This window comes from Pituophis catenifer, unplaced genomic scaffold (assembly GCF_029215685.1).
Source record: "Pituophis catenifer annectens isolate HBS135680 unplaced genomic scaffold, rPitCat1.0.hap2 SCAF_3, whole genome shotgun sequence".
Lineage (NCBI taxonomy): Eukaryota > Metazoa > Chordata > Lepidosauria > Squamata > Colubridae > Pituophis > Pituophis catenifer.
In genome coordinates, this window is record NW_027256883.1 from 9969858 (window position 1) to 9984111 (window position 14254).

Consider the following 14254-nt stretch of genomic DNA (forward strand, 5'->3'; position numbering starts at 1 on the left):
GAAGTATAGAGGAAAACATTTCTTCTCCGTTCTTTGTTCCCTGATCAAGTTTTAGATTAAAATGGCTGAGCAGCACCTGAAACCTAAGAAAGGAGGGGGGGGGGGGAATTTGCAGCTCCTAGCTGAATTTCTCTTCTAAAAAGCTTGATAAGATGACAGTGATTTTGCAAGAATACAATAAGTCTAAACATTTCCAATAGTTTAAACAAGTACCGTCAATCAATTTCATAATTCTTTTCTTTTACACCTTATTGTAATATTTTCATACACACACATACACATTTTTTCCTCCCATGTCTTATATCTATAAACAAATCTTTAAAACTTCAGCTGTCAAAGTTAATCGAGAAAAAATTCCATTAAGAGCCACTCGAAAGAGCAAATTGAAAATATTAATCTTTAATCCCTTCAAATAATACACCACAAATTAATTTTCTGATCATCTTCTTTTCATCTCCCCTCAGTTGTAATATCATAGCTTATCATTTTCTCTAATGACAAAACTCTTTTTCCTATATCTTATCTATAAACAAGTCTCATTCACTCCTACTCAAAGAAATCCCATTAAAGCTGCTAGAAAAAAAGAGGCTGATATACAGTTTAACCTTGATCAAATAGGCCCACTTTGTAAACCTTAATTTTTGTTTTAAGGGTTTTAATTATTCCTTTTAGGTAATATCCTAAAAGCTGGCTTCTTTTCTCCTGAATTCCTTCATAGGTATAACACATCTTTTTGTAAATCCAAAGTAAGGAAATTAGCCAAGTCATTTTTCTGAGTTAAAATCCACATATCCAAATCATTATTCTGGTTTATTATTTGCATCTCCTCTGCGACTATGGAAATCTCAGCCAGTTTCATTTGTTGTGCTTTGTCAATATGTACGTAACCTGTTAGTTTTAATTAAATCCATATCGAAAACACCTTGATATTCAGTTATGCCCCTTCTCTCTCTTCTTTTAATCCATTTTTATTGTATCAAAAGAGTAACTTCTGAGTACATTGTTGCCAAATATCCTTAACTTCTTCCAGAGTTAATATTTTTTTTCTCCATTCTGTATTAGTGGGAGTTCTCATTTAATTATAATCTTTAATTCTTTCTGGTTGCCTCTAGTAACCCGCCTTCAAGATCTGTTCTTATTGTGTTTTGTTTCAAACAGAACATTTCCCAGGAAGAGATTGCTGACTCTTAAGCTCAGATCTTCATATATTTTAATAAGATTTTAAAAACAACAACAACAGGAAATATACTTACAACTTTTTCAAAATCTTGTTTCCACTCAATCTTGCCCTTTAAACACTTTCCTTTCTAATCAACCTTTTACTGCTTCTTTTGAAGAAATTAAAAGTTTTTAAGTTTTCAAACTTACATAAATCTTCTTTCAGTGCAGGTTGAAAGAAAATCACCCAGTGTAATAAAACTTGTCTTTCTTGGAGGTCTTAATGGCCAAAAGGCAATTTATAGGCCATTTCCAATAAAAGTGATTAAAAGGTGAGATAGGTGAACCTAGCATGCTTATGAAAAGCTCCAACTGTGGCTTAGCCAGGTGTCTCCAAACTTGGCAACTTTCAGACTTGTGGACTTCAACTCCCAGAATTCCCCAGCCAGCATTGCTGGCTAAGGAATTCTAGGAGTTGAAGTTCATAAGTCTGAAAGTTGCCAAGTTTGGAGACCCCTTGCTTAGGTAAAGTTCCATTTTCAACCCCAAACGTCTGCTCCGCTAAAACCTAAACCATCTTAATCCATCATTTTTCTCCAGATGTTTCCCTGAGGTATCGCTTTTTCCATACATTGATGAGTTCACACGTTGCACCATGCCTTGTTTTTTTTGGGCAGGCATTTGCAAGCTCAGCTGGTGAGGCTCATACAAATCACAGCTCACAGTTATAGACCATACAGGTGAAACTCGAAAAATTAGAATATCGTGCAAAAGTTCATTTATTTCAGTAATGTAACTTAAAAGGTGAAACTAATATATGAGATAGACTCATTACATGCAAAGCGAGATAGTTCAAGCCTTGATTTGTCATACTTTTGATGATTATGGCTTACAGCTCATGAAAACCCCAAATTCACAATCTCAGAAAATTAGAATATTGTGAAAAGGTTCAATATTCTAGGCTCAAAGTGTCCCACTCTAATCAGCTAATTAAGCCATAACACCTGCAAAGGGTTCCTGAGCCTTTAAATGGTCTCTCAGTCTAGTTCAGTAGGAATCACAATCATGGGAAAGACTGCTGACCTGACAGTTGTGCAGAAAACCATCATTGACACCCTCCATAAGGAGGGAAAGCCTCAAAAGGTAATTGCAAAAGAAGTTGGATGTTCCCAAAGTGCTGTATCAAAGCACATTGATAGAAAGTTATGTGGAAGGGAAAAGTGTGGAAGAAAAAGGTGCACAAGCAACAGGGATGACCGCAGCCTGGAGAGGATTGTCAGGAAAAGGCCATTCAAAAGTGTTGGGGACTTTCACAAGGAATGGACTGAGGCTGGAGTCAGTGCATCAAGAGCCACCACACACAGACGGATCCTGGACATGGGCTTCAAATGTCGTATTCTTCATCAAGCCACTCCTGAACAACAAACAACGTCAGAAGCGTCTTACCTGGGCTAAAGACAAAAAGAACTGGTCTGTTGCTCAGTGGTCCAAAGTCCTCTTTTCTGATGAGAGCAACTTTTGCATCTCATTTGGAAACCAAGGACCCAGAGTCTGGAGGAAGAATGGAGAGGCACACACTGCAAGATGCTTGAAGTCCAGTGTGAAGTTTCCACAGTCTGTGTTGATTTGGGGAGCCATGTCATCTGCTGGTGTTGGTCCACTGTGCTTCATTAAGTCCAGGGTCAACGCAGCCGTCTACCAGGAGATTTTGGAGCACTCCATGCTTCTTTCTGCAGACGAGCTTAATGGGGATGCTGACTTCATTTTCCAGCAGGACTTGGCACCTGCCCACACTGCCAAAAGTACCAAAACCTGGTTCAATGACCATGGGATTACTGTGCTTGATTGGCCAGCAAACTCGCCTGACCTGAACCCCATAGACAATCTATGGGGCATTGCCAAGAGAAAGATGAGAGACATGAGACCGAACAATGCAGAAGAGCTGAAGGCCGCTGTTGAAGCATCCTGGTCTTCCATAACACCTCAGCAGTGCCACAGGCTGATAGCATCCATGCCACGCCGCATTGAGGCAGTAATTGATGCAAAAGGGGCCCAAACCAAGTACTGAGTACATATGCATGCTTATACTTTTCAGAGGTCCGATATTGTTCTATGTACAATCCTTGTTTTATTGATTTCATGTAATATTCTAATTTTCTGAGATTGTGAATTTGGGGTTTTCATGAGCTGTAAGCCATAATCATCAAAAGTATGACAAATCAAGGCTTGAACTATCTCGCTTTGCATGTAATGAGTCTATCTCATATATTAGTTTCATCTTTTAAGTTGCATTACTGAAATAAATGAACTTTTGCACGATATTCTAATTTTTCGGGTTTCACCTGTAGGTTGGGTTAACTCAGGATGCTGAAGCCTTACCGAACCAAACTATGATTTTGGCTTCCTGCATTGTGTGTGAATCCAGTTGGTTCGGTTCCCAATTGTTTCTTTTTTGAGAAATCCTTTCCTTAGCTGGGTAATTTTGGAATGAGTATCCATCAGGTCAAACATCAGCCAAGGCAACAGCTCACTCACAAGGCCTGATAAACATTTGGGTCCATATTTTTCATTTTTTTAAATAGAATAACGGAGTTGGAAGGGACCTTGGAGGTCTTGTAGTCCAATCCCTTGCTTATCAGTAGAAGCAGAAGACTAAATAATATAGGTATTATTTCAGACAAGTGTCTGTCCAGTCTCTTCTTAAAAGCCTCCAGTAATGGGGCACCCACAACTTCGGAAGGCAAAGCATTCTGCTGATTAATTGTTTTCACCTTCTCCTTAGTTCTAGGCTGGTTCTCTCCTTGATTAGTTTCCATCCATTGTTTCTTGTCTTGCCTTCTGGTGCTTTGGAAAATAAGTTGACCCAGGGGTGAAATCCAGCAGGTTCTGACAGATTCTGGAGAACCAGTAGCGGAAATTTTGAGTAGTTCAGAGACCTGGCAAATACCACCTCTGGCTGGTCCCAGAGTGGGGTGGGAATGGAGATTTTGCAATATCTTTCCCCCAGGAGGGGAGGGAATGGAGATTTGGCAGTATCCTTCCCCTGGAGTGGGGTGGGAATGGAGATTTTGCAATATCCTTCCCCTGCCACGCTCATCAAGCCACGCCACAGAACCGGTAGGGAAAAAATTTGGATTTCATCCCTGGGTTGACCCCCTCGTCTTTTTGTGGCAGCCCCTCCAAAATTGGAACATTTTCTTACAAATCTTTATTTTTCCTGATGCAAGTAGCATATTTTTCTTAACTGTTTCCAGCCTTCACTAGTATTTGAGTCTCCATCTTCCCTTAAAGTGGTAATTGCTAAGCACTAATGCTGATTCATAAGGAAGAAGCTCAGTTGTTTAGATTTTACTGTGACTTGTCACTAATACAACAAATGCCTAGAATGTATAACGAGTCTTCGTGTTAAATAGGATTGGCTTGCTTCGTAATTTAATTGACCACCCTGTAATAAATACAATCCGAAGACTCTCGGCCGTATAAAATCATTTGTGGTGAGAATCTCCTGGAATGTCTTTGCTGTGAGTTTATTCAATACATACTCATTAAAGCCCAGAATAACCCTGTAAAGTGATTAATGTCTCTGCCATTCCCTACTCCAACAGAACTGCTGGTAGTGAAAAGGAAGAGAGGAAGGCCCAAAGGATCAACCAAGAAATGTTACGCTGAAGAGGAATCGGCTGAAAACACCACCTCTGCTCCAAGTGAAAGTGTTCAACCGGGACCCGAAGAAGGAGGAGGACTGGCGGATGTTCCCTCAGACAACTTGGAATGCCAAAAGTGCAACCGGAAGTTCTCTAATTCTCGACAGCTACGAAAGCACATCTGTATTCTCGTTAAGAATGAAGACTTGGAAGAAGAAGGGGATTCAGGTGAGCTCAAGTTGTGTTACGGTGCATGATTGAAAGATGAGTGAAAAGTAGACATGTAGAAAGCTGCCTTGTTGGGAGTTTTATTTCTTTATTAAGGGAATTTACCGATATATGGCTACCCAACTCAGTCACACTGACTCTGTGCGACTTACAGAAATAAATCCCCTGTACAAAAGTCTAATAAAGCCCCACTCCCCTGCCAACAAAATCAAGCCACCCACTTAATGGGCTTTGTATGGGGTCTCCTTGGCTCAGTGGCAAAAACGTATCTTCAGAACCTTTTGAAAGAGTATCAAGGTGGTGACTAATCCTATTTCTGCAGAGACGATGTTCCACAGAGAGGGAGCCACCACGGAGAAGGCCCTTCTTCTTGGTCCCACTAGATCAGGGATGTCAAATTCAATTTCATTGAGGGCCGTATCAGGGCTGTGGTTGACCTTGGAGGGGTGGGGGGCTGACTGGGCTTGACCAACTGGGTGGGCATGGCCACCTTGACACCACTCCCCAATTTGCTGGCATGTTTCCTCTTCACATTGGGTAGACTGGGCCGAAGCCACGCTGGCCCAATGTTTCCTCTTCGCATTGGGTAGACCAGGCTGAAGCGACATGGGCCAACCCCTTACATTTTCCAGGACGGCCCCACGGGCCAGATCCGACCACATTGCAGGCCGCATCCAGCCGCAGGCCTTGTGTTTGCCACCCCTGCACTAGATGGATCTTTTCAGGAGAGGAGACCCATAACATAGCCTCCCTCCCTATCCATTCTGGTGGGTCAGTTAGATATAACTGTGAAAATGTGAACTGTGGTTTGGAGCAGCTGGCCAGCTAATAAAGTTTTCCCCGTCAGCCGTGCCCAACTCTAGGGCACGTTGCTCATCTCTGTTTCTTGCCCAAGGGAGCCAGCATTGTCCGAAGACAATTTCCATGATCATGTGGCCAGTGTGACTCTTAAGCCCAAGCTCACAAAACGCTCTTAGCTTCCCTCTGAAGTGGTACCTATTAATCTACTCTCATTTGCATGCTTTCAAACTGCTAGGTGAGCAGGCCAGCTAATACTTTATGCTTTTTCATCAAGACCTTTTGGTGACTAACGACTAACTGAAAGTATTCATTAATAACTAAAGTTTCACAGGCTTGATAGCTGTCAGAGCGCCCATTCTCTCTCTCTCTCTCTCTCTCTCTCTCTCTCTCTCTCTCTCTCTCTCTCTCTCTCTCTCTCTCTCTCTCTCTCTCTCTCTCTCTCGTGTGTGCTTATGTCACTTCTTTCCATTCCTTTATTTTTTTTGTTTCACCCCATAAACTGGCCCACATTGACTCTTATCCCATTTCTTTTTCTGTTACCCGGAAGAGAAAATACATCATCGATAAACCAGCATTTCCTCCAGCGGTGGATTGCCAATATTCTTACCACTGCTTCGCTGTGCGCACACACGCTCGCTTCACATGCGCGCCATCTGCACATGTGCCCGGGCTTTTGTGCATGTGCTTTGCTCACGCGTGTGCCTTCCACATCTGCGCCTGGCCTCGAAAACGTCCCTAAATAGGACGGCATAGAGCCGGGGCAAGTGGGCGGGGCGGGGCGGGGCGGGCCCACCCGCGATCTGCGCTACCGATTCACTCGAACTGGTTCGAACCGGCCGAATACCACCTCTGATTCCTCTCTGAGTTTTGGATCAAATATAGCACTCTGATCTGGGTTGATTTCTACAAGAGGCTTTGGAGCATGTCTGTGCATTGATGTAATGCAAGTCTCCAGCTGTTTACAGCTGCTTCTTTGCCCAGGATCACATGGCAGCACGAAGGCAGACATGTGTTCTGTCCCTACCCCTGCCTGCTCTTACCACTTTTGGGAAATTAGATCCAAAGCCCTGCACAGCCTTAGCATATGCAGGTAGTCCTCAACTTACGACCACAATTGAGCCCGGAATTTCTGTTGTTAAGTGAGACATTTGTTAAGTGAGTTTTGCCTGATTTTAGAATAGAATAGAATAGAATAGAATAGAATAGAATAGAATAGAATAGAATAGAATAGAATAGAATAGAATAGAATAGAGTTTTTTATTGGCCAAGTGTGATTGGACACACAAGGAATTTGTCTTGGTGCATATGCTCTCAGTGTACATAAAAGAAAAGATACGTTCATCAAGAATCATATGGTACAACACTTAATGATAGTCATAGGGTACAAATAAGCAATCAGGAAACAATATCAATATAAATCGTAAGGATACAAGCAACAAAATTACAGTCATACAGTCATAAGTGGAAGGAGATGGGTGGTGGGAACGATGAGAAGATTAATAGTAGTGCAGACTTAGTAAATAGTTTGACAGTGTTGAGAGAATTATTTGTTTAGCAGAGTGATGGCATTCAGAAAAAACTGTCCTTGTGTCTAGTTGTTCTGGTGTGCAGTGCTCTATAGCGTCATTTTGAGGGTAGGAGTTGAAACAGTTTATGTCCAGGATGCGAGGGGTCTGTAAATATTTTCATAGCCCTCTTTCTGACTCCTGCACTATACAGGTCCTCAATGGAAGGCAGGTTGGTAGCCATTGTTTTTTCTGCAGTTCTAATTATCCTCTGCAGTCTGTGTCTGTCTTGTTGGGTTGTAGAACCAAACCAGACAGTTATAGAGGTACAGATGAGAGACTCAATAATTCCTCTGTAGAATTGGATCAGCAGCTCCTTGGGCAGTTTGAGCTTTCTGAGTTGGCGCAGAAAGAACATTCTTTGTTGTGCTGTTTTGATGACATTTTTGATGTTAGCTGTCCATTTTAGAACTTGCGATATTAGATAAAGATATTTTATGACGTTTCTTGCCTGCCACAGTTGTTGAGTGAAAACACTGCAGTTGATGAATTAGTAACCCCGTTGTTAAGTGAATGTATCTTGCCCTTTGACTTTGCTCCTCAGAAGGTCGTAAAAGGTGATCACATGACCTTGGGACACAGCAACATAAGTATGAACCAGTTGCCAAGCATCTGAATTTTGATCACATGATCATGGGGCTGCTGAAAAGATCACAGCTGTGAAAAACGGTCGTAAGTTACTTTTTTCCGGGTCGTTGTAAATTTGAATGGTCACTAAATGAACTGTTGCAAGTCGAGGACTACCTATATTGGGTGGCCTGGCTTTTTCATTTAGAGGCTGTGCCCCTTGTCGCATCTGAATGCTTCCTAGGAGTAACACATATAAAGCTTTACCTCTAATCGGGTTTAGTGCCTTTGTTTTAAAAATAAATACTCCGTGCATTACTAAAACTACCTGTGTTTTCCCGAAAATAAGACCCTGTCTTATATTTTTTTGATCCCCGAAATAAGAACTTGGCCTTATTTTCAGGGAGGTCTTATTATTTTGGGGCGCGTGGAGTAAGATGGGACTCCTTTTGCCGTTTTACCTGATTTTTAGCTCTGCATTTAAATATTTTCAGGGAGGGCTTATTTTCAGGGGGAGGCTTATTTTAGCGCATGTGCTCAAAAGCCCGATTGGGCTGTTTCCCCAAAAATGTCTTATTTTCGGGGAAACAGGGTAGGTGTATCTCGTCCTCAGTGCTTGTTAAAAACACAAAAAAGTCTGAAGTAGTGATTGGATGGGGAAGCTTTGTTGTTGTGTTGTTTTGTTTTGGCTTTGTGTGCGTTTGTGGTTTTCTTTTGTTTCAAACAAAGACTGTTAGCATGTTTTTCCAGCCAAAATAAGTTTCTCCTTTGTTAAGAGGGCCTGGTGGCTCAGCAGACTGATAGCATTGTGATTAACATCAGCTGTCTGCAATTACTGTAAGTTCGAATCTCACCAGGCTCAAGGTTGACTCAGCCTTCCATCCTTTCTAAGGTAGGTAAAATGAGGACCCAGTTTGTGGGTGCAATAAGCTGACTTCGTATAAATATACAAAAGTATGAAGGGTATTGCTTAACACATTGTAAGCCGCCCTGAGTCTCTGGAGAAGGGCGGCATATAAATTAAATTAAAAAAATAAATAAATCAGCATCTCTATTCACTAGTAAAACGAAGGGGGAAACTGCTCCTCTGACCAAAGCAAACACATGATTCCATGTAGGGTGGGAAATAATAATTCTTCTTCCTCCTCCTCCTCCTCCTCCTCCTCCTCCTCCTCCTCCTCCTCCTCCTCCTCCTCCTCCTCCTCCTCCTCCTCCTCCTCCTCCTCCTCTTCTTCTTCTTCTCCTTCTCCTTCTCCTTCTCCTTCTCCTTCTCCTTCTCCTTCTCCTTCTCCTTCTCCTTCTTCTTCTTCTTCTTCTTCTTCTTCTCTCCAACCAAACATCCAAAAATGTTTTGGCAAGGAGGCTGGAGGTTGGAAAGAACTGATGTTAAGGGACTCTGGACTCTGTCCATTAGCGAGATAAGCCTCCCAACAGCTGAACAGAACTGGATCGAATTCGGTGTGCGTGGGAAGGTGGGGAAGCTGACAAAAGGAAGCGTGAAACTGGGCCAGTTCTAGCTAGTAATTGTGGAATAACAAACAGACAAAAAAAAAAAAAAGCCAGACAGGAAAGATATCGCCGAAGGAGAGGTGATCCAGAAGTAGCTTGGAAGGTTGTTGAATGCTGAACTCTAAAATCTTCTTCTTCTTTTTTGCCCCCTGGCCACATGTTTCAGAATAAGGGCCCACCCACTGCCTCCCGTTGCACTCATGACACAAATACACATAGAAGAGGTGAGATTATCAGAAACGCATGCAGGGATGGGTTCCCTTGCAGTAAAAATAAATTTCGAGCAGCCCGTAATGCAGGGCCTTCCTATACGGAGTTTGATGCCAACTCCTGGATTCACCTAGTGGTCCAGGCTTCGTAGCATGGAAGACAGTGGTGAAATGTAAAATTTGTTACTACCGGTTCTGTGGGCGTGGCTTGGTGGTGGTGGTGGGTAATATGACTGAGTGGGCGTGGCCAACTTTTTTTTTTTTTTAACTTTTAAAACCATTTTTTCTACAACCTCTTCGGCAAAAAAAAAATGCTTTTAAAGCCTCTGACGATCCCAGCTGAGTTGCCTGATTGGCAGAGGCTTTTTTTCCTTTTAAAAACATTTTTTCTATAACCTGATTGAGAGGAAATGGGGATTTTGCAGTATCTTTCCCCTGCCACACCCACCAAGCCATGTCATGCCCACCAAGCCACACCCACAGAACTGATAGTAAAAAAATTTGAAACCCACCACTGCTTCAGGCGGTTGCTAAGCAACCAATCATAAGTCGAGGACTATTGATACATGCCTTAAGCTCATCTCCTTGGCTCTCTACACCTACAAATATAACTGGCAGGCAAATGCCGTGGAGTTACCACTTGCATACATTGAAATACAATCCTGCGGAGTTTAAGGTTCAGAAATTTGTTTTGGAATGCAAAGTTTTTGTCGTTCATTAAACTCAGTCGCGTATAAAGCCATGCTTTACATTCTTAGGCCTAGTTAAGCTTCAGCTGTGTTAGGAGCGTGCATGCTGATTTTATAAATCTTTTATTTGAATTCCTAAGCCTTGCTCTCCAGAAACTGACAGCACTTTTCATTCACATGCTGTAAATTGAAGGAAAGTGCAGAAGTTTAAAAATGGAATTTATTTATCTATGTATATATGTATGTGTGTATGTATATGTATATATACATGTATGTATATGTATCTCTCTCCCTCCCTCCCTCCCTCCCTACCCATCCATCCATCCTGTCTGTCTGTCCATCCATCCATCCACCCACCCAACATGTCTGTCTGTCTGTCTGTCTATCTATGCAAAAAATTAAAATCTCGGGTGTTTTCCCGCGTCATTGTAAATAAGTTGGTTAAAAATGTTTAAAATTCTGGTTAAAATCCCAGCTTAAAATGTTCTAAAAATCCTTACAGAGCACTCTGCAAGGTCCTTTAAAACCTCAGTGTCGAGCGTCAAGAAGCACTCGACATCATGTCCATGCACCGGCAGAACATGGATACCCTACCAGTGACTTTAAAAGTTTTTCTTATAGCAACGTTTCGACAGGCTCACAACCCTGTCATCTTCAGGCTCTTGTTTCGTTTAGAAGCTGTGGGTTCTCTGTTGCGGGGCTGGAGCTGTCGCTTATCTATATTTGCTGCTGCTGACGTATGCTGGCTAGCCTGTAACTCTGTGTCCCGATTGGAGGACAGCCGTTTTTCTTCCTGCTTCCTCCTCCTAGCTGCTTGGCTTCGTGTTACAGGCCCAGCTTTCTCAGGTTCTCTATTATTATCTGTCTGCTGTAGAGGGGAAAGGATTCTGGTAGGCATCCCAGCACTCTTGATTGTTAGTTGAGATCTCAGTCTGTCTTCTGGTTTGATCCTCTCTCTCTCCTTATTGCTAGCCACCCTCTGCAGAGTGGGAAGAATTCTGGCAGGCCTTACAACATTACTGGTTGCTTGTTGGAATCTATCTATCTATCTATCTATCTATCTATCTATCTATCTATCTATCTATCTATCTATCATCAACTGCCCATTATAGTCATGGTAGTCATTAAACGAGGTACCCAAAAGATCTCCTCGTTCAATGACCACAATCTTTGTTCTCCTGCTTCTGGTCATTAAGCAGAGCACAGAAGATCTAGTGGAGGCCTGGGCTCATACAGCAGCACCTCCTCAGCTCACCCATAGTTTGCCCTGAACCTCCTAAAGCCTCCACCACCCCCTGAGGCACCCATTCTCCAGCTCCCACCCCCAAGGTCCCATAGGTAGGAAACCCAAGATCTGCAGGGATCCAGCAGGGTGGAATCGGGTGAGAAGATAACAGAGGAGCTGCTGCTACATTCCTGCAGTAGGTTTTAAGGGTGAGCAGATTGCCAAGAGACCTGACTACCTAAATTACCCATGGATTGAATTTTTGGTGTAAGAAACCCTCACGTCCATTCTATAATTCCCTGGCAACATTGAGAACATGGATGTATTTACAGTCTGGCCAAGCAATTTAAACCTCTTTTCAAAAGGCACTGCTTCAATTTTCCCCCTAATACTTGACAATGATGCCTACGGTTGGCAATCCAATTACAGTCAGAGCCTGGGGGATTTGCACCTCACTACTCCAAATTAATTTGGAATATTAAAAGTGAACTTTTGGTGCTGCGTTGACCCTCAAGGTGAACATTTAAAACTTAAGCTTGGGACTTGGATTTGCTTTGGGGTTCCTTTTTTGTCAGTGTTTCAGCAGGACTGATGGATGTCTGAACGGGAAATATATTTGCATGTAAGATAACACGTAGAATGGATCCGATATAAGAACTTCTGGGTGAGGCCAGTACATACCTATATGTCCACTCTATGTGCATCGTTTCTTAAGTATAAGCCCACTCCTAATTCTGGTTACCCACAGCTTTCCATGGGATTTTGTTGTTGTTGATTCTTGGACCCCCTAATACATTCTTCCTCTGAACATGTAAGAGAAATATCCATAATCATTATTTCCTGAAAGATATATTTTTTTGTGAAAATCATAACTTTAGCTAGACGGTTGGGAAATAAGAGTTCTTTCCACAAGAGGTTAACAGTAACAGAGTTGGAAGGGACCTTGGAGGTCATCTAGTCCAGCCCCCTGCTCACGCAGGAGACCTGTACTAGGGATTCGAACGGCCGAACTGCCAACCTTTCTGATTGACAAGCTCAGTTTGTCTTAGCCACTGAGCCACCTAGGAAGATCAAGACCTAGGTGATCTGTGAAATATGTACTAAGAACCGGTTTCATCTTAAAGGTTAAGTTGCCGGCTTAGAAAGTGGGAGACTGTGAGTTCTAGTCCCACCTTCGGCACGAAAGCTGGCTGGGTGACTTTGGGCCAATCACCAGGACACTGTGAGTTCTAGTCCAGTTTTAGGGAAGAAAGTCAGCAGAGTGACTTTGGGCCAATCATCAGGAGATAGTGAGTTCTAGTCCTGCCTTAGGCATGAAAGCTGGCTGGTTGAATTTGGGCCAGTCACACTGTCCTAGGCCAATTCATCTCACAGGGTTCTTGTTGTCAGAAAAAAAGAGGAGGAGGAAGTAGTATTATGTATATACACCACTTTATTTATTATTATTTATTTATTAGTCCAATTTATATGCCGCCCTTCTCCGTAGACTCAGGGCAGCTTACAATGCATTATAGCAGTAGCCTGCATACTTTTATGTATATACCTGCTTATTAGGGCTTTTGCCCCCCACCCCAAAGTGGTGTTGTTCTATACAAAGCTGGCTTATTGCCCCCACAATCTGGGTCCTCAATTTACCTACCTCAAAAGGATGGAAGGCTGAGTCAACCTTGAGCCTGGTGAGATTCGAACTTGCACTAATTGCAGGCAGCTGGCAGCTAAGTGCTAGCACTTAACAGCACTTAGTCCGCTGCACCACCGAGGCTCTTCAACTTTGACTTATAAAGTAACAAAAGCGGGATAGAATCGAATGAAGAAACAAAGAAAAATCAGATCCTTGTGGTATGTCCCAGGTCAATTCCAAATTCCACCCAGTGTGAGATGGTATGTGCCAGTGTTTGCCTAGACCTTCCCTCTGAAACCCACATAGCACAAGATAATAATTTAGCAGAGTGTCAAGAATACAGCTTAGAAACATCTCGGATAGCTAATAATCTATTTGTCTCCCGTCAAACCAGATAATTAGGGAAGACAACATGTATTGTTCTCTTATCAGCAGATGGGTTAGAGGGTGCATTGATTTTGCACACTAACCCAACAAGAAACATCTCCCTTGCTGCCTCATAGTTCTCTCTGAGGGGGTTGAGGGGAGTTGCTCCACAGCTGTAACAGCAGGAGCTCTACTAACAGTCATTTGTAACATCTGTGTTTGTTGAAGAGGTAAGATTCTGCAGCTTTGGTCCTTGAGGAGGCAGTGCTAACAGAGGATGGTTTAGTTTTTCTGGAGCCTTCCTGGAAATACTGCTGTACAGGTAGCCTTCAATGTACGACCACAATTGAGCCCAAAATCTCTTTTGATAAGCAAGTCTAGCTACTATAGTCAGCAACCTTAAACACTCAAAGAGCCACAAAGGTCCTAACAGGAAGCCCTCCATTCAGTTCTGGAGCCAACCGGAAGTCCGGTTCCCCCCACCATAGAGTCTCCTTCTAGCGTGGCATCCTTTTTCCTCTACCTGTCCTAACTGAAAGCCCTATCAATTGTGGAGCTGACTGGAAAACCCGCCCCTTGCCATAGAGTCTCTTCCTGGTCTGCTGTGCTTTTCCTCCCCATAACCGGAAGCTCCTCTCAAAATTGTGGCGGCAACAGGAAGCCGCAGCAAAG

General features: G+C 42.8%; 1 protein-coding gene across 1 annotated transcript in view; it reads left to right on the plus strand.

Annotated features, from left to right (window-relative positions):
* ZFAT (zinc finger and AT-hook domain containing) overlaps positions 1–14254 on the plus strand; it is a 127178-nt gene that overhangs the window by 22432 nt on the left and 90492 nt on the right. Inside the window, exon 3 of the mRNA XM_070940314.1 lies at positions 4764–5030. Coding sequence (XP_070796415.1) covers positions 4764–5030 — 267 coding nt within the window. The remainder of the gene's footprint in view (positions 1–4763; positions 5031–14254) is intronic.